Below are 22,074 nucleotides of genomic sequence, written 5' to 3'. Positions count from 1 at the left end.
AATCCAGTTAATGATGACAATTTTATTTGAGACGAAAATTTCAAAATTCGAAAAATATAAAAACTTAGTGTGATTTAATTCGAGAACACGGACCATATCTATAACTCTACGCATAGTACAAGACCGGAAATTGAATTTAAGCAAAAAATTTAAATGATACCGTTTGGGTCAAGATTAAATTTTCAAAATTCAAAAAGTATAAGGACTAAATCCACAACTTTGCAAAGTATAAAGACTAATAACAAATTTAACCCAACAAATATGATCAATATATATAAATATATAGAATTATAAAATTGAATGATTAAACCTTTGTTTTTGGAGAAAAAAATTAAGGAGATAAACCTCCATGAATCTGTCGACAAAATGATTCGAACAGTTTATACATTGTAACCACCAGCTGAAGAAGAAAGTAATTTGACTTCATCATCGCTTGGATCATTCATGGAGACCTGCATATTTGGCCTGGAGTTGATTTTATTCCACTCGTTTTCAACGCGGAAGAAAATCCATTGGAATCGCCGGAATATCTCCAAGGCAGCAATGGTGAACACCGTAAGGTAGTTATTACGGAGATGTGCCGACAGTTTGTATGTCCACGTGCATCGTAGGATCAAGTTGCTTCCGATCACCCAAAAGTATACCTGCAAATTCCGCAAACATGAGTAGGGATGAGAATAGATCAAGACGGACAACTCTGACCTGAAACTCGAATTTATTTTTACACGATATCCAAACCAAACTCGAATTTATTTCGAGTTTTAGAAGCCAAACCAAAACCGAAAAATGAAGATATCTCCTCAACCCTGGACCATCCCATCCTGAAATATCCCGAGTTAGGGCAGGATAGATGCAAGCTTGTAGTGCCAATAATTTGAACCTATGTTATTTAAACTTGGGGCAAATGTTAGATACAAACATACTCATTTGAATTTCGGATACAGATATGCGTTTAACATGAATATGGTCAAACTTTTTCAATATATTTGGAAATCCTTGAAGATCATATCCCCATACCTATGTGCTAGATACAAGTTCCGGACAAAAATGAAGACTCGAAGCAAGATAGTGATAAAAAAATTGCTGAGTTTAGTGCTTTAAGGGTGTAGTAATAACTTACCCATGTTCGTCCATGTAAAAGGTGCGAGTAGAGATGTGATTTATTGAACTTGAACATACGAGCAAAGCTGCTAGCAAGAAAAGAAAAATGTTGATAACCAAATCAATAAGGTGACTTTACGATTAAGCAAATCTATGTTGTTCTGATTCTTCATTTTTCTTCAAGTATCCATATCCAACACTAGTATATTCAGTCATAACGAGAAACACTTCAAGTATACAAAAAAAACTTTAAAATATTGAAGAAACTCCTCTCAAATACATATTCATACTCGACATTTACAACGAAAATCAAGTAACATATAGATTATGAAAATCTAAAGAGTTTTTTACGTACCTGAAATCCCAATCTCGTGCTACGTCCCAATAAAAAGAGTACAATGAGTTCAAAACACTTGAAAGAAGCCAGAGTGGGCGATAAAAATTAGTCCAGCTTTCGGGTAAGACATGGTATTTAAGGGCAGAAAGGAAAATCACAGGTACTGCTGTCGAATATTTTAACGCTGTACACAAGAAAATGAAGATATTATGATACCGAAGCAACGAAACTGACTTTAATACACTACTACAAAAGGATATAGCTTGAATGGCATTTTATCTGCTTTCCTTAGAGAGTTATACTTTCATTTTTCTAGACGAGCCCATTCGGACCCCATGTTTGATTCACATCCATCCATAGGTATTGGTATATGACCTCCTAAGAACCTTCTGAATATACGGAAAAACTTCTAAAAAGAAGGTTAAAAATATCAGCATCTAACACATACCCGTATCTGATACTCAAAACTCAAATATAAGTGACATAGATTTCAGTAACCATTAGGGGAGAAACTGAAACCTAGGATAATGCTTGTACAAATTTCTGAGCTGAGAACACAGTACTCAAACTTGATATAATATCATTTAACAAGTTGAAGATGTCATGATTCCGGTTTACATAACTATGTTAGCAAAATGAAGGAAATAAAACTTGTATACGTTGAAAGAACTCCCGTGTTTGACCTGGTGCCCAATGGCTGTTCACCCATAGAACCCACCCGGGTTCAAGCCTTTGGAGGAGCAAGTGGTATACTTTTATTTGGGCAGCTCCCTTTGGACATAGTGTGTGCACGTGTGGTGTGGGTAAGTCCCTACTCTGTGTATGAGTACTAACCCTCTAATTGTACAGTACCAAAAAAACCTAGAAAGCATGAACATGGCTCAAGCCACAGTGTGCCAGTGTTGTATCCATTTCTGACATGGCTCAAACCTGGAGAACATAGTTATCACCACAAGTTATTCAAGTGCATTAAACTCGTGTAGGCTTGAAAGGTCCACAACTAACCCACTCTATACTTACTAAAAGTAAAATGAGTCAAAACCAAAAGTAAAATTGACATATGGAGGAAAGCAGGTGATGAAGGAGGAATATGTAAAGGTTTCAAGAGCCTACCATTTAAAAGTGCTGATCTTTCACCGATATCCCTATATTGTCGAAGACATTGGAAAAATCGGAAAAGATAAGGCAAAACAAGAACTAAAGGGATTGCAACAGAGTGACTGCCACAAACAGAATCAGCTTCAAACCATGCAATGGTGGCAACCTGCATGCATAAAAACATCTCTCAAGGCGATAGAAGAAAACCATGGGAGTTAATCGAAGAGAACATACAAGTAAGAATACATACTAAGAATACATACTACAATGATCATGTTTTCAAGCTTCTTTCGAGAGTTCGATAACAAATTTTTCAAAAAGAAGTAAAAGGATAATTCAGGTTATTTCTGCACTTTATATCCATGCTTCATAAAACCAAAAGAAACCATGTACAATGCCAATTGGTCCCCATAAATCTCTAGGAACTAGTATGTCTTAGAACAATCAAATCTGTGCTCTATATTTTGGTTAGTTTCATAAAAGGATGAGATTGAGACAAGAAGGCTGAACTTCAAGAAACTAACACAAAGATCTTTTTCAGAGTCAAATCAAAAGGTAGGTCAACCATGATTTTAAAGGCTCTGGTTTATGTAACTTTTATCAATACAAATGAAGCATCATTAAAGTTCAAAACTGATATACAAACCTGTCGATGGACCATTCTACAGACGGATCGCTCTATATCAGAAAACACCTGCACAAAGTTCAAAACCATTAAATATCCAAAAGCAGAGTTAATATCTATTTGCTACCATGCTTTGTATACAGTAACACCAGTCATGTGTCCCATTGAAAATTTATTAATTCATGCTAACAAGATAAGACATTAAATAGTTATATCCTATGTTGCTCTGACCCTTCATTTTTCTTGAAGTACCTGAGTCCAACACCCATGTCCGACGTTTATCCAAACATGGGTGTGGGAATAAAATCCTCAACCATCCAAATACATGGAAATCATGGAAAATTTTGACACAATCATGTGGAACACATACTCGTGTCAAGTCTGAGTAACACAGGTTATACCTAAAGCACTGACTACATGAAGAGGCGACGCCAGGGGGGCTGGCAGGGGCCTTGCTCCCTCCACCCCCCCCCCCCACCCAAAATGAAAATTTTCAATTCAGTCCCTTTAGAAAGAATAAAATTACAAATTGAACTATGGTAAAATTGCACTTTGGCCCACCAAAATATTAAAAAATTATGTTTAGTCCCTTCAAAAATGATGGAATTATAAATTAATATATGATTAAAATTACGTTTTGATCTCAAAAAGTTTTTAATTCGGTTCTAGCCCCCCCCCCCCAAAAAAAAAATTCTAACTTCGCCCCTAAGCATACGGGAACAAAAAATGAATGGAATGAAAAAAATTTTCAAAGGTGTGGTCATCATTTTATCTGAAAATTAACTACAACAACAATAACAACATATCAAGCCTTTAATCACAACAAGCAAGTCCACAGTATGTATCGTATTGCACCATTGTACTCAAAATTTATGGTTTTCCTTGTATCTTTCATAAGCTAAGAAAATTTATCAGAAAAGGCAATAAAATTATCAATTTCAAAAGACTGCTCAACATAGATTGATAAAATGACAATGAAAAAGTAATATCAGTAAAAACAGCCTGGCTCATAACACGTGCTTCTGTTAGGTGCCATACCTTTGCCATGGAGGTCAAAATATCAGCCAAGAAGAAGTCGGGAAAAGTTATCGCCTGCATTCACCATATCAACTTAAGATTAAAATACAGCATATATACATGGTGTCAAAGCAAGAAATAAAATATAAAAAAGAATGTGTCCCCATTTCAGTTGTGGTTTGGAGATGCATGGTCCAACATTAAAGCCAAGCATGGATGATATTTAGTTCATGATGTTCATAAATATAAATCACTACATTACAATGAGGATATAGATTCCTAGGTACAAAGATTAACATAGTTCACATATAAAAATCGAGCTATATCAGGTAATTCCACAAGATTAGGTCCAGCCAAAGATCGTCACCCAAGTTAAAGTACAGGATTGGCCATGTAAAAGTTGATATACACAACGTTCTTGTAAGAGTTTAAGTTGCAGACATGGAAATGGACACTAAAAAATGCCATGATCCTTTTCTTAGAAGAAAAAACATGATGCAAAGATCAATAAAACATAAAGAAAGATGAATCTCGATATGACTAATCACTTTCTTCCAAAAAGAGATACAACATAAACTTCATCACATCATTACTGGTTCAGTTTCCCAAAGTATTGACGAAGTAAATCTAATGTATATGAAAATGCCATTAGAATGAACAGATCATTAAGTTATTGATAGTAGCAAAATTATCAAACACGTCCATAGAGATAACAATCAGACCTGAAATGGAAGAACTATTCGCCAAAGAGCCCTTAGCAAGTAGTATCGGGATGAAAAATAAAAAATGTCAAAAGGGAATATTAAAAGCATCACGACTGCAAAATATAGAAGCACCTGAAGTAGAAAACATGTAAAATTTAGTGATGATGGTAAAGGGAGTGGAAAGAAAGCAATACTGCAATTTACTTTTCATGCTGAAAATGTTAAAATTATAATCAACTTGTCATTCATGCTGGGAATAAGAGCATATAAAAAAATAAAAAATAAAAAATAAAAAGAAAGGATGCATCTATTACACTGGTTGGGAGGCAGCCAATGATACTTCTCCATTAGAGTAGAGATAAAGATATGCTGTCATACTGGTTGGAACAACTATAGTCATCCATGTAGCGCACTGAAATTACAACAATTGTAGAGAGAGTTATTTTATTTGAGGAAAAATACCAACCACTATTAGCCACGATTGTACCAATAGACCATCGAGCTTTATGTAGATATTTCAAGATTAAAAAGAAAAGTAAGAAAACAAAAGAAGAAAATGGAACAATTCCTTCAAAAGTTCAATGTTATATCCCTGATACACATTTACAAAGCTTGAAGCTAAAGATAAATTTATAAATGGATCCCTCAAAAAAATACATCAGCTACACAAACTTCAAACATATTGAAATCATACTAAAGAAAGTTTGTGTATTAGAGATAAATTGCAGCCATTGCCGGCCATATAGTATATCATTGGCTGAAGAACAAGACAAGAAACAAGGCAACCAAGTATAGTTTATCCGTATAGTATATCATAATGAGTCACCGGCACATATTAGGCAACCTGATTAAAAGATGTGATTGGGGGATTCAATTACCTTCCATATTTCTCTATGAGTGAGATGATTCTGATCGAGATCAAAAATTTTGGCATAATTGATATTTGACCCAGAAAAGACCCATAAATTGATTCCCCAAAGCCATACCATTGTAGTCTGTAATATCAAAACAAGAAGAATAATCTCTTAAAAGTCCTTAAACACACAACATAAAATTGCACTCACATCGAAAATTTAGTTTAACATAATTTTTTTATAAATCATAAAATTTTAACTAACCACCAGAAGAAGAGGATTATAATACAAAAATGCTTCATATAGAAATAGGTCCCGTAAGTCTGCACTCATTCTCATTACGGATTGCCATCCAGTCTGCAATATTTTGGCATACATGATGAGAACGTAAGCAACATGATTGAATCTTGTAGACCTTTGTTAACCATTATTAACATCAAATACGAACTGTATAGCTTGAAACAACTAGAATATAAAATAAGACTAACCTTCCCACAGATGAAACCCCAGAGTAAGAACAATAGTACCTGGATATCTAAATAGATTAGGATTCCAGAAGGTTGAGAAATAACTAAAAGATACAAGTTACAACTGAGGAATTCGTTTTTCTTTGAGTTTAACCACTTTATATTTATTAAAAGGAAGTAAATGGACAATAAACACACCAACAATATCATTGAAAACAAACCTTGAATCTCCATAATAATGTAGGCGAAGGCACAATTGCAGCGGTAACCAATGGTATACTTGCATTCTTTGATCCATTTAACTCCAAGGGATGCACGTAACTATTCTCCACACCATTTCCCAATTCGGCACCTGACAATTATCCTACAATATATTAGATCTAAGCAGCAAAACTAAATCAAAAAATAACCTTTAATTTCCAATGATAATGTTCATATAGAGTTCTTGTACCTAGATCAGATACCACTGCTCGGCTACCGGACCTCCTTAAATGCGGACTATTGATGGGAGCAGCAACCTGACCTCCGAACATAGGTGTATGTAGAAGATGGTAAAGCTATTAAACCCACTCCAGCTACCTTAGTGTTCTGCCATAAATAACATTGAAACAAAAACATAGAAAGAAGCATTACTTGAATAATCAATAGACACCAGCATGCCCTTTAAGCATCTTATATCTAAGTTTTAACTTCAATATTTCTTCCAAGAACAAGTTAACCATATATTCTTACAGTGAGATGTTTAGTTAGTATAAATTGCGTATATGGAGGGAGGGACAGCCACGAAACCTCTCGAAAGGATTAGTCTCTATGGAGAGTAAAACAGATACCTTGGTTCCAAATAAAATTGGGTATATTGTAATGCAGCAAAATATCAAATTCATAAAACCTTACACATAAAAACAGACACATTAAATCAATAAACATCTACTCCTATAATTTCTCACCCAAAACTATTAGCCAACTACACAACAAGCATCAAAGCATGTAATTCACATTCACATAATTAATAAATAGAATCTAAAAGGGAATTAATTAAAATGAAATCCATATATAAAGAAATTTTGCCTTACCTATAGAAATTCCCTGCAATGAATGTACCTGTATAAAGGGAGTTCAAACGCAGCCCAAAATAAAAAAAAATAAACAAAAGCAAATGAAAAACCCAGAAATACCCAGTTCCTAAAAAGCAGGAAGAAACCTTCCCGTTTGTTTCCAGGTAAGATGTAAACTGGAAAAAAAAATTCTCTAGGAAAGTTTTTTCTTTTTAGTTTCTCTTTTTTTTTTCAGCTTCAAAGAAAAAAAAATTATTACTATCAAATAATAATTACTTTGAATATTGTGCAAAGATTGAAAATTTGACTTTTCTCTTTTGGGATCTCAAAAAATCCCGAATCAGAAGCTGTGTTTGTTTTTGAGGGAATTACGAGGAGGAAATTGAAGCAAAAAAATGGGTAAATTTAAAAGAAAAATTGTTGTGAAAATTATAAAAGAGCAATTGGTTCACTTTCATAAACGTGTTTCCTGGACCTGAAATTGTGAAAATCAGAAATGTTTTAATTAATTTCTATATATCTTTCTTTGTTTATACCATTAATCCTGATTAATTTCCATCTTTAATGTCAGATTGTTTTTATTTATTTATTTATTTAGAAAATGAAAATATGTGCATGCATTTATTTAGTATTAAATTATAAGTTAAAATTAGGTTAAAATATAAATTTAAGTCCCTGCACTTTTCATGCATTTGGGATTTAAAGTCTTTTTTTTTTTAAATTGAAAATGTAAGTTGAGTTATTAACTTTATTAAAAAATTTGTTAAATTCAAGTTAATTATGCCATTTTTTATTGCATGGGTTTCAAGTAAGGTTTTTCTTTTATTTATTTTAAAATGTTATGCCAATAAATTTAACAAAAAATTTTAACGGTGTTAATAATTAATTTCAAATTTTAAAATCTAAAAGTAATGAGACAAAATTCCTAAAAATAAAAGTAAATAGACTAAATTCTAAATATACAAAGAGTTTAAGGACTAAATTCAAAATCCCTACTCCATACATTTAAAATTTAGTCACTTTATTTTATTTTCAAAATTTACTTTTATATGCTGTTGTTTTCTTTTTAAATTCATCATAAGACAATTTGAAATTAAAAAGCAAAATTATCACTAGCACTATAACAAATTTAATAAAAAAATTTAACTAATTAAACTTATTTTTAATCCAAAAAATAAAAACGCTAAATTTTAAAATAGCAAGAATAAGAATATTTTAGCTTAAATTATATAAAAGAATGGTTACGACTTTCAAGTCATCGATTCAACCAAATGAATAGGATAATTCATTTAAAATATAAATTATTTATTAAATAAAATAATTAGTTGATAAAAAATACAATAAAACATTTTATCAATAAGCAAAATAAAAAATAGTTTTGAAATATATTTATTTTTTAACTTTGGTACTTGAAATACAATTTTGTATTGTTTTACCTTTAAAAGTTACTTATAATCAATAAAAATGTGTTATATGTCACGTTTTTATTGTTAATTTTTATTTTGAGTATATTAGAACGGAAATGATAATTTAAATATTTAAAATAAAATAAAATTAAATATTAAAATGGAAATATTAAAAGTTAATTCGCCAAATCATAATCTAAGCTTTATTTTAGTGATAAACTTTTTTTTAGGTGTTTTGCATTTTAAGTCACCAATCCTAAGATCAATTTTCATACAAGTTACAAATATTTAATTTACTCAATCCACGAGTCCGTTTATTTATTTATTTTTTTTGGGTTTTGTTTGATTTTAAAATAATTCGAGAGTAAGCAATCAATTTCGTTTATTTGAACTTCATGTTATTTTTACTTTTAGTGTGAGTTTTGTCTTTTAATTTTATCGAGAGTTTGAATGTTTGAAAAAACGAATAGTTCACAAAGTAAAAATGCCTCGAAAGATGTCTAGTAAGATGCATCATATATGTTACACATAATTAATCTCGAACCCAAAAATTTATACAAGCTACCTTAGGAGAAATTTTGAAATTGTATTTTGACCGGTCAAAATTTTATTATTTGATTCCAACACTTAACACAAAGTTGCTTACTTCACCATGATTCCAAGTTTACAACTTCATATTAAGACTTATCAATTGAGTGAATCAAATTTATATCGGTTGAGATAGTCTAGATCTGACTAATTCAGATTTCAAATTTTTAAATTGTTTCAAATTCAAGTAAATCAAATTCGAGTTGTTAACTTTTACAGTAAAATAAAATTAGAATAAATTTAAATTTTTTTGAGTTCAAAATAAAATTAAAATATATTTAAATTAATCAAGTTAAATTTTTAGTATGAATTAGAGTCCACAATTCTATATAAAAACCAATTTGTATCAGTATTGCTTCTTTGTTCATGACATGAACACTAGCAAGCATAATTGCTAAAAGAAATGGTACTTCATTCCTTTGTTATTTGAGCATCATGTGACATACCTATTATCTGCAGTTTCGTGGTACACACCGGATCAAAGTTACACGAACTCTTCATTTTTCCTACATTATTCATGTTCAACGACTGTATTCAACACATATCCAAACATGAATAATGGAATAAGCCTTCAAAAATATAAATAAAATAAAATAAAATAAAATAAAATTTGAATATACTCCCAGACTATGAACTCACAATGAAGATTGATATAGACACCTAGCAACCTCACAAACATCACCTACTCCACCATCGGATTCTCCGGCTCCAAAATCTTCTCCCTCACCAGGAAAATCCCCACAATCAGCTCCGAGCGGTCCTTCATCTCCCTTTTATGGACCTGCAACTGAATCCTCTCGAACTGCTCCTAGCAGCAGTCTTTCACCAATCACCACCATTGCCCTCATGAACAGAGAATAGTTTTCAACCACGCCTCACATCGGGGTTTCGACTTTTACCATGGGTGCTTTTGGCCATATAAATCTCTAAATATTCTCTTCTTTACAAGAATCTCAATTTTATTTTCAGTTCCCTACTTTGTAATACTAAATAGTATGGCTTATTTGTGAAATGGTTTAATAGCAATATATATTTGGACACACACAACTAGCCGTAGTTAAATCCAACTTATGATCAATATAAAGCAACAAAAAAATGACAACATTGGTATATTTTATAGTAAGGGAAAACATTCCAAAACACATGAAACTGTAACTCATGGCAAGACTATGTATAAACCAGTGTTACAGCTCATGTATATATAATTTATTGTATTTTACATTTTGAGTAGCGGAAACCCATCAAAAGTTCCGGTTTTCGTGATAGAATATCTGGCTACTCGACAATCTCACATTCACACATAACATTATTAACAATAGACCAAAGATCATGACAGCAATAAGTAAAACAAGCAACAATCATAAAGAGACTGGTGATAAGAACCAAACCATCAATCAACAAGCTTCATATTATGCGACTGGAGGGCGAAGAACGTGATCCTGTGATGTATCGACTGCAGCAGGTGGCATGAATTGCCACATGGCGAGACTTGGAAATCCCATGACAGGCATCAACTTGTTTCCAGCAGCTTGCCTTTGAGCAGCTAATGCAGCAGATATTGAAGGGGGCTGCGTCAAGAAGCCTGGCTGTGCACTCATGGCTTTGACCTGCTGCTCCAATTGCTCCTTCTCTGCTTTCAGCCTCTGCTTCTCGTCGCGAAGCTCGTTCTTCTCAGCCTGTAATGATTAACAACCCACTGAGTAATGTGGAAAAACGGGGTCATAACCCGAATCCCACGCAACCATGTTAATCATTCACTTAGAAAATGCAAATCAATGACTATAATGCTCTTAGCATTTGATGATGGTAAATTAAATAAACTCTATCCGATTTTCAGTTTTCGAGAAACGAGCTTTTTACCTTCAGCTCTTTAATTTTTGCTTGCAACTCCTCATTAGATTCTTTCAATCTTTGAGCTTCACTGCGTAACTGACGCACCATTTTTACAGCATCACTCAAAATAGCAACCTTATCTGCTTTCATTGGCCTTTCAGGCTCCAAAACGGCACCCAGTTCCAAGAACCTTGACAAATATTTAACCAACTCTGAAGTGAGAAACAACAGACCAAGAACATTCGACAACATCAGCAAAAGTACTATAGAGGCCTCAAAGTCAGATTGCATTTTGCCTTTTACTAAAAAATGAATAACTTAATCCCTATACATTAGATAAAAGAGTAACTTAGTCTATTTTGTTAAAAATTTCATTCATTCCGTGGCTGAAAAAATAATCAGACAGTTACATCTGACATGTCACGTATAGCTTATGCTAACATGCAGAATCAATTTTGACTAGTAGAAATAGATGAAATTGTTAATAAAATAACTAGTTTATTATTTGATTTATATAATGATTAATATGAGTAAAATAAACAAAATGCAATCAAATTACTAATACAAAAACTTCCTTGGTACTTTTGCCAGAAGATCAAATACAAATAATTAAAAGGAAAAGAATGATCAATTCATGCCTATCATTCAATCTATCCCTCCGCAATTTCTCCCGGCATGCTTTCGATCCGGATCCACCGCATGATTCCGATTTCAACCTGTAGATCATCATCAAGTAGTTCAAAATTAAACAATAATCCTAATCATAATAGAGTTCAAAGTCTACAGGAAACTGGAATTAACACCTTTTCCTAGAGACAACATCCTTCAAGCAATCTGAATCAGCAAAGGAGCAATCAACTGTAGCACTGAACAATCAAAAATAGCAGTGATATATCAAACGATGCCTTGTCATAAAAGGAATCTTATCGCTACTCATTCTCAGTGAAAAATCATTTACTTAGAAATTTGAATCTAAAAAAAAAGAAAAAACATACTCTTCTTTCACAATATATCAACTATTTTTTTATAGCAACTTTTGAAATTATTGCTTCAATTTTATTTTTTTTGTAAAAAAGAGAGAGAGAGAGAAAGAAATCTATCGATCTTGAACCGATGAATTAAAAAAGGAAACAGTTTAACTCCAAAACTGCATCTAAAAAAAAAACTGAGAGAAACTTGCCGCCATAACTAATTCCTTAACGATTTCAGTATTTTCTAGTTTACTTTCTCCGCAACCAAACGGAAAATTTTCAAACCTGACATTAGATGGAGCATTGAGAGTAGATTGACAAGGCCATGCGAAGGCGGCAGCTGGAGGCGGGAAATCAGGTATGCCATAATCAAGGAGCCAGTTGGAGTTTTCAGAGGGGTCCAATTCCATGGAATGTATTTCTTTTTCCGTGCCAAAAAGAAAACTAAATTTGAATGCCAAATTTATATGGGATTTTTTTTTAAAAAAAGTAAGGTCCAATTCTATTATTAGTTCCTATACTATCATAAGTTATGAATTTAATCACTATACTTTAATTTGATTGTTTTAATTTATGTACTTTTGCATTAGACAATTTTAATTCTTATACTTTTCAATTTCAATTTTTCAATCTTGATTCAAATGATAGCACTTAAATTTGTTTGATTAAATTATGTTATTAGCTTTGTACTATAAGTAAAGTTGAAGATTTAATCAATATTTTCTAATTGAAACAATTTTAGTTTCTAGATTTTTCAATTTCAGAAATTCAGTATTGATGAAGACCAAAACTATTCAATTAATTAACTATCTTTTTTGTGATTAATATGTGAAAACAACAAGTCGACGTGACATTTATACATGATAATGTATTTGTCATATCAAATTTTGTAAATTTTGAAAATAATAAAATTGATAAATTTAACAGCTATTGTTCGATAAACAATAAAAATTTAAAATTCAAAAGTACAAAAATTAAAAGTGAACAATTTAAAGTATAAGGTTTAAATTCATAACTTACATATAATATAGGGACTATATCAATATTTAACCTTTTAAGGATTATGTTTTCTCAGCTTTGATGTTGGAAGGGATGGAAATTCAAGCAAAAAATAAAAACGAAAGCGTTGAGTTGAATATGACTTGTGAAAAATATTAAATGTTTGGAACTTTAAAAAAATAATTATCTTGACTTTTTGTAAAATCAAATCTAGTTTGGAATAATTATTTTATTTCAAGTGAAATTTTGATGTTGTTAAGTTAAAAATTTTATTTCAAAAATAATTAAATAAATAATTTTGCTTGGGTCTATCATTAAAAATATTAAAATCACCAATGTTTCATCTAATCACTTTGCATAGGGGTAATCTAACCATTTGGTGCATTTAGGGAAGGGCAAGTTTGAAAAGTTAAGCTATAAGTGTGAAATCATAAATTCTTTTTGGAATGATTGAAATTAAGTTATATATTTTATTAGAGTTAAAATATAATTTTTATTTTATATTAACTTATATTTTATAATTTTCAAAAAATTAAATCAAAATTTTAATATTTTTAGAAACAAATTATAATTTTATCATTTTGGTTTAAAAAAAAAGGCTAACAATGGCATTACACTATAATTTCGGTTGAAAATTAGAAAAATTTTGGTGGATACTAATATTGTTGCCAATATAAGAAGATATGGGTTTGAACGCATTAAAACGTATTTATTCTCTTATCTAAGGGTTGAGAGAGAACTATAGACAATTATACGCATTTGTAAAAAAAAAAATCTAAAATATTTAAAATAAGTCACAATGGTCCAATGAAAATAAAGACCAACAAAATACTATCATATAAATTACTTATAAATTCTTTAATTTGTAAATTTGAAGATATTAAATGCCATGTGCCTAAAGTAATTAAAATAACAATAATATCAATTGAATTAAAACTCAATCGATGAATAATTGTATTTAATTTAATATATTTTACCATTTTAAATTTTGATTAAAAGGGTGGTAGGTTTGATTGAGATTGTATAATTGTTGAGATATAAGTGCCATTTTTAAATATTTTAACAAAAAAATTATTTTAATTTTTCATTTAATTTTTACATCTTTTAGCATTTGAACCAACATTATTTGTTAAATTATCCTAAAATAGATGTAAAAGTTAATATATGGTTGGCATCCGGTGGCGATCCATGTGTATACTTTGTTGGTAATTAATTAATTAAAAAAATCTTTGAATAATTTTTAAATTTTTAAATTTTAAATTTTAAAAATTAATTAATTATTGACGTGACAATTTACATGTATGTCATGTTAGTAAAGTGAACATACTTTAACTTTTCATTTATTTTTAGTTATTTCACAAACAACGTAAATTTAAATGTTAAAAATAAAAATTAAATTGAGATCTAAATGACTTTTTTGTAAAGTTAGAGAGTCAAATAAGTCATTATGCATATTAAATAAATTAATTTTAAAAGTAATATTTATGTATTTTAAAAATGTTAATAAAATTAATATTTTTAACCCATGATATAAGCAAACGGTATGCTTCATGCCCAATTTAGAATTCTTCCAAGGACTTGTCTCCAAACGCACTGTACTGATTAACTTTTGTCAACTAATGACGTCATGGAAATTAATATTTATTTTTATATATTTATTAAAAATAAGTATTTACTATTATTATTATTAATAAGGAAAATATATAAATTATCATAGCTTTGGTGACAGATGAAAGATGATGAGCCGAAAGATTCCCGTCAGTAGAGCTCAATGTTCTCACGCAATTACGCCAATCTTGATTTAATACAATTCCTTTATTATTTCTTAGCATAATCTCAAATTCAACCCTTAACATTTTTTTTATCAATTTGTTACTTATTCTGTTTTAATTAAATTTAGCTTTCAATTTATTTTTTTTGAATTTAATCGTCAACCTTTCAAAATAAATTGAATTGTCGATTTATTTTTATTTTTGACGACACATAGAGTACCTTTAATTTACCTCATTAAAAATAGGTGTTAAACCTTTCTTTGCATGGATTACACATGTAGCCTCACCTGGTTCATATTAATTTCATTATCGACTACCTATAAGGCTATCATGTTCTCTAAGTGGTCAACTATGACAACACCAGCACTAAACATGTGTCAAGGCCTAGGGTTAAGAGTAGGGGCGTAACTAATTGGAGTTGACAGGGACCTCGACCCCCCTTAAAATGAATTTTTTTTCATTTAAGTCATTTAATTTTTTAAAATTTTAAATTAGTAAATGTAAAATTACACTTTGACCCTCTTAAAAGTGATAAATTTGTTATTTAATCATTTAAAATTTATAAAGATATAGACTATTAAAATGGTGAAATTATATTTTTACTATTGTAAAATTATAATTTAATTTTGACCTACCTAAATTTTTTTTTTAGCTTCACCCTGGTTAAGAGATTGTCACTCTCACACATAAATACTCATCATTAGCCTTAAGATAGTTTCTTAATGCTTCATACTTCCTTCTTCTCTACCTCTAGCAATTCTCAACGCTTAATTTAGGGGGAAAGCAATCGATTTAGTTGGTTGGCTTGCTCAATTTTTTCAAATTAGCTTAACTGACTCTAATATGTGAAAATCAACTTGACCGACTTTAGTTGAAAAATCGACTTTAATTCGATCTGTATCTTTGGTTAACCAATCATAGTTGTAATGTTAGGTTTATTCATAAAATATAAAATAATTTAAATAACCTAAAAACAATATAAAATAAATAAATTTTCGATCAGGTCAATTTTAAAATTTAAGAAATAATAATTAATTGAATTAAATGATTAAATCGAGATTAAAATCATCTAACCTGATTAAATTGAACTTGAAAAAAAGTCAAAATTTTCCGATTAAAACCGAAAATTTCGCTCTTTCTTAACTTAAGCACCGTGGGAACTACCATCCTTCACTTTTTTTTCTTCTTTAGTTACTCTTTAAGTTTTTTATAATATTATTTTTTAAAAGGAGATCATTTTAATTGGTTAGTTTACATGAGTCTATCTTCTTATCTCATTACTACTAAAGTTTCTGCAAGTTGATGGGAAAAAGGATAGCTATTCTTTTATGCTCTATTAATTGTGGGAATATTATTAACTAAAATGCTTTGATCATAGATTATATTTAATATTCCATGATGAAACTTATATTATTAAATTTTATTAAAATATAAAAAAATAATGGAAGACTATCTGCATATTGGATGAATATATACTACATTTATCCATCTATTATTAAATAAATTAATTTAGGCATTATACTATTAAAAAATATAAATTAATACAGAGTTAATATTTGTTCTATAAAAATATATTCGAAATTATTTTTCAATTACATTTAAATTCTAAACAAAATTTTTTTACAAGACTATAAAAACTTTAAATATATTAACTCATTAAGTAGTAAATGTCATTTTTTATATAATAAAAAAAACTCTATTCTAGTTCGATATTATTTAATTATTTTTAATAGTATAAGAACTAAATCGACCTATTTAATAATAAATGGGTTAATTTAATTAAATTTTATAATAAAACGACCTCTTAGATACATTCATATAAAATAATTTAACAAAAATACGAGACTTTGATGATAGACTTGCACCCTTTTTATTCTGGTATTGTGGGGTAATGTTTTGATTCTATTTATATTTTAAATATTTTATATATATCAATAGTCGTTTAATAATAAATTATATAAGCATTTAAATATTATATATATTTATAGTCTAATTTTTTAATTTCTTAATAAATTATATCTAAATGCAAATACATATCAATTATATTCATATAAATAAATATAAATTTTAAATTATTAATTAGTTTCAATAACTTAATTTAATATTTTTATTTTATTTTTAAATGTAATTATATAAAAATTAAAATGATTAAGATAAAAATAAAAATAAATTTAAAATATCAAAATTTTATATTAAAATTTCCAAATTAATATTAACTAAAACAACCTGAAACACATCAAAATGATGGAAATAGACTGAAATTTGGACTAAAACGGAATATAAACAACTTAGCATCCGTTTAGGAATAATTTCAATGACGACTACCATGGTTGATGGTGCTTTGGATTTTGCTTTTTAAGTTATAATTAATTATTATATCTAATTGTCATATAAAATTTTTATCAAACCATTGGGCCTCATACTCAAAAGCCCAAATAGCAGCCCAAAATTTGACCAGAACTTTAGTTTAACTACACTTTTAAAAGAACAGTAGCATATGAAATGGTTAAATTTTACTATCAGTACACGCAATATGTGTAAATTGTAAATTTAGTCATATACTTCAATTTGATCATTTCAAATCTCCACATTTTAAAATTTCATAAATTATAATTATTAAATTTATTAAGTTATAGTTTTTCTATTTCTAAAATCTTATAAAGGGATAAAGACAAGCATTGGAAAAGCATTATGTCTCGATATAAGTTTTTTGGGTATTATATCATTTTAACCCTTAATGTTTAAATATTTTAAATTTGACTCTCAACTTTAAAAAATTTAAATTTTACCATCAAATTTTCAAAAATAGTCCAATTATATTTTTTTAAAAATAGTACAATTATATATATATATATATTTAAAATAGTCCAATTATATTTTTAATAGAAATATTGACAAAATGTCAATTTTTTATCATTACAACCCACCTGATGATCCATATATAGTCCATGCACTTTTTTTAATTATGGACTTTTTATAATTTTATAACTTATTTGTTGACATTGCAGCTAATATGATTATCACAGTAGTTGCCATGCCAACATTGCTAAAAATAATAATTTATTTAACATTTTGTTTAAAAAAGTAATTTAACTTTTTTAAAATATTAATGGTTAAATTTAGCTAAAAAAGAATGCGTCAAAATAACAAAAGTTGTAAACGTTAATGATAAATTTAACATTATGCCTTCTTTTAAAGTTATTTACCTCGACACCATAAATGTCGAGTCAAGATAAAATTTTAATTACTGAAACCTCTCCAAATTTGTCATTGTTATATAATTTGTTTTTTAAACATATTTAAATATATTAATAAGTAAATATATGATGTTGAAATAAATTTATAAATAATAATCATAATAATATATGAAAAGTGATTGGATCACCAACAATAATTTATAAATAATAATGATAATCATAATTAATATATCAATAAATAAAATTTTATATTAAATATAATAATTACAATTTTAAAAGTATGCAGTCTAAGAAAATATAGATTTTTATTTTAATTAGGCTAAATTAATAAAATTAAATGGAAAATTTGATAAAAGAAAAAGAAAATTTATCCAAAATTTAATATTACGACCTAAGTACATTCTATATTCCGGAATCTTGATACTATTTGGTAATTTGATATTAATGGTTGGCCGAAATGTATAGAATCCAAACAAATATTATTCTAAAATGTGAGATTATGGGTTTTAATGGTACATTTGATGAACCAAATGCATCCGACTTTAATTTTTAAATCAGACAAATGAGTAAAATTTGACTAAATTTCAATAATTAGAAGAGTAAAAGGACTAGATTCAAATTAAACCAAAAGAACACCAACTCTCCCAATGTACAATTTGCTGGGGTTAAACTGAAATTTTCTGGGGAAAAAATTTACATGGCCAGCTCTTCCTTGCCGCCTTCCGTTCCTTCGCAAACAGCAGCAGCAGCTCGCTTTGCTCGAATACCTTCATCGGTATCTCTCAAAAGCACCTCTTCTTCATTTAAAATCCCCCATGGCCAACAACAGCAGGGTCAGCTCGAGAACCTGCACTTGGTTTCATTGTCTAAGCAAGGGAAACTCAAAGAGGCTCGTGATTTCCTCAAACAAATGGACGAAGCCGGCGTTCTCGTCAACCCCCATTCCTACGAATCACTTCTCGAAGCCTGCGGCAAAATGGCTTCTTTATCGGACGGCAAATTGATTCACCGGCGTTTGGGGAACCCATCTAGGTACCTCGAGAATTGTGTTTTGAAGATGTATTGTGCCTGTGAGAGCTTTCGGGATGCCGAGAAACTGTTCGATAAAATGCTTGAAAAAGATGTGGCGTCTTGGGGTATACTTATTTCTGGTTACTCAGAGAAAGGAAGGTTAAAGGAAGCTTTTCGGCTATGTACTCGAATGATTGAGTTGGGAATTGGATTGAATTCCACCGTTTTCACCAACCTCTTGAAGAGTCTATCAGATCCTTCTGTGTTGGAGATTGGGGAACAGCTTCATTCTCTCGTTATAAGAACTGGATTAAGCACCAATGTTTCTGTGATCACAGCAATCTCCAATATGTACGTGAAATGCAGGCAGCTACAAAGGGCTAAGCTCGTTTTCGATCAAATGGTCGAAACAAACGCCGTGGCTTGGACAGGATTGATGATGGGATACACCCGAGCTGGCAAACAGAAAGATGCATTGGCATTGTTTATTAGAATGTTAAAGGAAGGTGTCGAAATGGACCAGTTCGTGTTTTCAATCACTCTCAAAGCGTGTTCCTGGTTGGAGTATCTGAACTTAGGGAGGCAAATCCATGGTTACATTGTTAAACTCGGGTTGGAATCCGATGTTTCTGTGGGAACTCCTGTTGTCGATCTATACATCAAATGCTCGTGTTTTGATTCGGCTCGTCGTGCTTTCAAGAGGATATCCGAACCGAATGATGCTTCATGGAGTGCTATAATAACTGGCTATTGCCAAATTGGTGAATTTGAGAAATCATTGCAGATTTTTAGGTCATTAAGGCTCAAAGATATGGCTATGAATTCATTTATATATACTAGCATAACCCAAGCATGTTCAGCTCTTGCAGATTATAACATGGGAGCTCAAGCTCATGCAGATGCAATAAAAAGGGGTTTAGTTTCATATGTTCATGGAGAGAGTGCAATGATTACTTTCTATTCGAAATGTGGTAGGTTGGATTATGCGAATCAAGCCTTCGAGTCTATAGATGAACCCGATACCGTGGCTTGGACTGCGATAATATGCGGTCATGCTTATCACGGCAATGCTTCCGAAGCCTTAAAGCTTTTCAGGAGGATGCAGAGCTCAACCGCAAGGCCGAATGAAGTTACGTTCATTGGTGTTTTAACCGCTTGTAGTCATTCTGGTTTGGTTACGGAAGCTAAGCTTTATTTAGAGTCAATGAGCCGTGAATATGGTGTGGATCCGACTATTGATCATTATGATTGTATGGTTGATGCATACGCTCGTGCTGGGTTGCTTCAGGAGGCATATGAATTGGTTACGAATATGCCCTTTGAACCTGATGCAATGAGCTGGAAATGCTTGTTGGGTGGGTGTTGGATCCACCGGAATCTCGAACTTGGGGAAATCGCAGCCGAAAATCTACTTCAGCTGGATCCTGATGATACTGCAGGTTACATTTTGATGTTTAACCTATATGGTTCACACGGAAAATGGGACGAAGCAGCTCGTGTACGAAGTGTGATGGGTGCAAGAAAGTTGATAAAGGAACTTAGTTGTAGCTGGATTACTGTTAAGGGTAAGGTGCATCGGTTCGTAGTGGGCGATAAACACCATCCTCGGACCGATGACATTTACAGAAAGTTGAAAGAATTAAACGGTTCAATTACGGATGTCGAAAGCGTCCATCTAACCGAAGAGGATGTGTCATTTGGTTTGCCCGAACGGAAACAGCTGCTAATGGAGCATAGCGAGAGACTTGCCGTAGCATTTGGGCTCATATCGGAACCAAACAATGTTCCAATCGTCATTTTCAAGAATCTCCGGGCATGTAAACACTGCCACGATTTCGCAAAACATGTATCGATGGTTACGGGACGCCGAATCACCATTAGAGATTCATGCAGGTTCCATCACTTCCACTTGGGGAAATGCTCTTGCGATGACTATTGGTGATTCTTGCAATTACCATTGTTGGTAAAAGTATAATGAAGTCACTGTATTAGGAATTAGATTGTATTTTGTCCAGAATACTTAAAAATTAGTCAAATTAGTCCTTATACGTTAAATCAAAAGAAAATTTATCTTTTTATTAAAATCTCATCCATTTATACTATAAAAACTGCTGTGATCAACCATATATTTATTGTAAATATATAAAAAAACCAAAATAATTTAATCGAAATTAATAAATTCTGTTGAAATGGTTATTTTATTTAAATTTTAACTCACGACACACAAATTCAAAGAATATCAAATATCAAAATAGTTTTTATTTGAATACCAATCATTAAACATTTATTGATAATTTTCTTAGTATAATTACTAATCAGCATATTGCCAAATCTGCCAACTTAGAAACTGTGGACTAAAAGTAACCCTATGTAATTCTCTTTAATAATAATTTTATACCATTTAAAAATAATTTTATTATATTTTTAATTTCTTTTCAGAAAGATGATGGCTTTCCAGCTTTATTTAAATTTTTTATATCCTCCTTTCTTTCATACTATCCTTTTCCTTTTTATTTTTTTAATCAACTAATATAATTTATTAATATAGTAATCAAAAGGCTAAAAAGAATTATTATTATTTCTTTTATATAAATAAAATTTCGATGGGCAAGTGCCATTAACAACAAACATGGGATCCTTTGCTTGGGATACCACCTAACTTATTATCCGAAATTTCTTTTTATTTTAAGGCAAAAATAAAAAAAGGGTTTCACATCCAAATTATTTTATTCCAAAATAAAAAGTGGAGAGATTAAAATTATAACCCTTTTATATAAAAATAGATACGTGTTTGCACAACAATACAAAAATAGCAGGACATTATTAATTTCTAAATTCAGATTTTTGTTCCATATTTAAATTTATTTGAATAAAAAAATAAGCCTGCACGAAAAGAAAAGTGAGGCTATATAAATATATGGTATATTATTTTTATATTATGTAACCATAGTTTATATTATACAAGCATATATAATATTATAAATATCCAAATCCAATCAATTTTTACAAATTTAGAATTAAATTAGTGGTCGAATTAGT

The 22,074-nt window shown here is 30.3% G+C and overlaps 3 protein-coding genes and 1 long non-coding RNA gene across 8 annotated transcripts; 1 reads left to right on the top strand and 3 right to left on the bottom strand.

Moving 5' to 3' along the window:
* Positions 1–246: 246 nt before the first annotated feature.
* On the bottom strand, positions 247–7,821 carry LOC108480439 (uncharacterized). Of its 5 annotated transcripts, none has more exons than XM_053031877.1 (15): positions 7,379–7,809; positions 7,277–7,304; positions 6,655–6,791; positions 6,425–6,555; positions 6,225–6,263; positions 6,001–6,093; positions 5,761–5,877; positions 5,199–5,294; positions 4,901–5,014; positions 4,200–4,253; positions 3,183–3,230; positions 2,552–2,702; positions 1,457–1,622; positions 1,121–1,190; positions 247–644 (listed from the first exon to the last, which is right to left on the bottom strand). In XM_053031877.1, exons 3-15 carry the CDS (start codon positions 6,734–6,736, stop codon positions 381–383), a joined length of 1,425 nt encoding a protein of 474 aa, XP_052887837.1. In that variant the 5' UTR covers positions 6,737–6,791; positions 7,277–7,304; positions 7,379–7,809; the 3' UTR covers positions 247–380. The 5 variants fall into 5 exon arrangements, with proteins under 5 accessions (XP_052887837.1, XP_052887836.1, XP_052887846.1 ...); XM_053031876.1 differs by having other exon boundaries at positions 7,535–7,809; XM_053031886.1 differs by having other exon boundaries at positions 6,425–6,567; positions 7,535–7,808.
* A 1,822-nt stretch (positions 7,822–9,643) lies between these two features.
* Positions 9,644–10,085, bottom strand: LOC128289712 (uncharacterized). Its single transcript, XR_008279361.1, has 2 exons — positions 9,892–10,085; positions 9,644–9,758 (listed from the first exon to the last, which is right to left on the bottom strand). It is a non-coding gene; the product is annotated as an uncharacterized LOC128289712 (long non-coding RNA).
* Positions 10,086–10,364: 279 nt separating this feature from the next.
* On the bottom strand, positions 10,365–12,518 carry LOC108482107 (transcription factor ILR3-like). The gene is made up of 5 exons (XM_017785213.2): positions 12,342–12,518; positions 11,889–11,951; positions 11,724–11,801; positions 11,113–11,275; positions 10,365–10,928 (listed from the first exon to the last, which is right to left on the bottom strand). Exons 1-5 carry the CDS (start codon positions 12,464–12,466, stop codon positions 10,662–10,664), a joined length of 696 nt encoding a protein of 231 aa, XP_017640702.1. The 5' UTR covers positions 12,467–12,518; the 3' UTR covers positions 10,365–10,661.
* Positions 12,519–18,586: 6,068 nt separating this feature from the next.
* Positions 18,587–21,101, top strand: LOC108481035 (pentatricopeptide repeat-containing protein At5g13270, chloroplastic). Its single transcript, XM_017784200.2, has one exon. The coding sequence runs from the start codon at positions 18,722–18,724 to the stop codon at positions 20,975–20,977; it is 2,256 nt and encodes a 751-aa protein (XP_017639689.1). The 5' UTR covers positions 18,587–18,721; the 3' UTR covers positions 20,978–21,101.
* Positions 21,102–22,074: the final 973 nt, after the last annotated feature.

This window comes from Gossypium arboreum, chromosome 1 (genome assembly GCF_025698485.1).
Source record: "Gossypium arboreum isolate Shixiya-1 chromosome 1, ASM2569848v2, whole genome shotgun sequence".
Lineage (NCBI taxonomy): Eukaryota > Viridiplantae > Streptophyta > Magnoliopsida > Malvales > Malvaceae > Gossypium > Gossypium arboreum.
The sequence above is the reverse complement of the archived record's forward strand: the minus strand, read 5'-3'. Positions and strand labels throughout refer to the sequence as shown.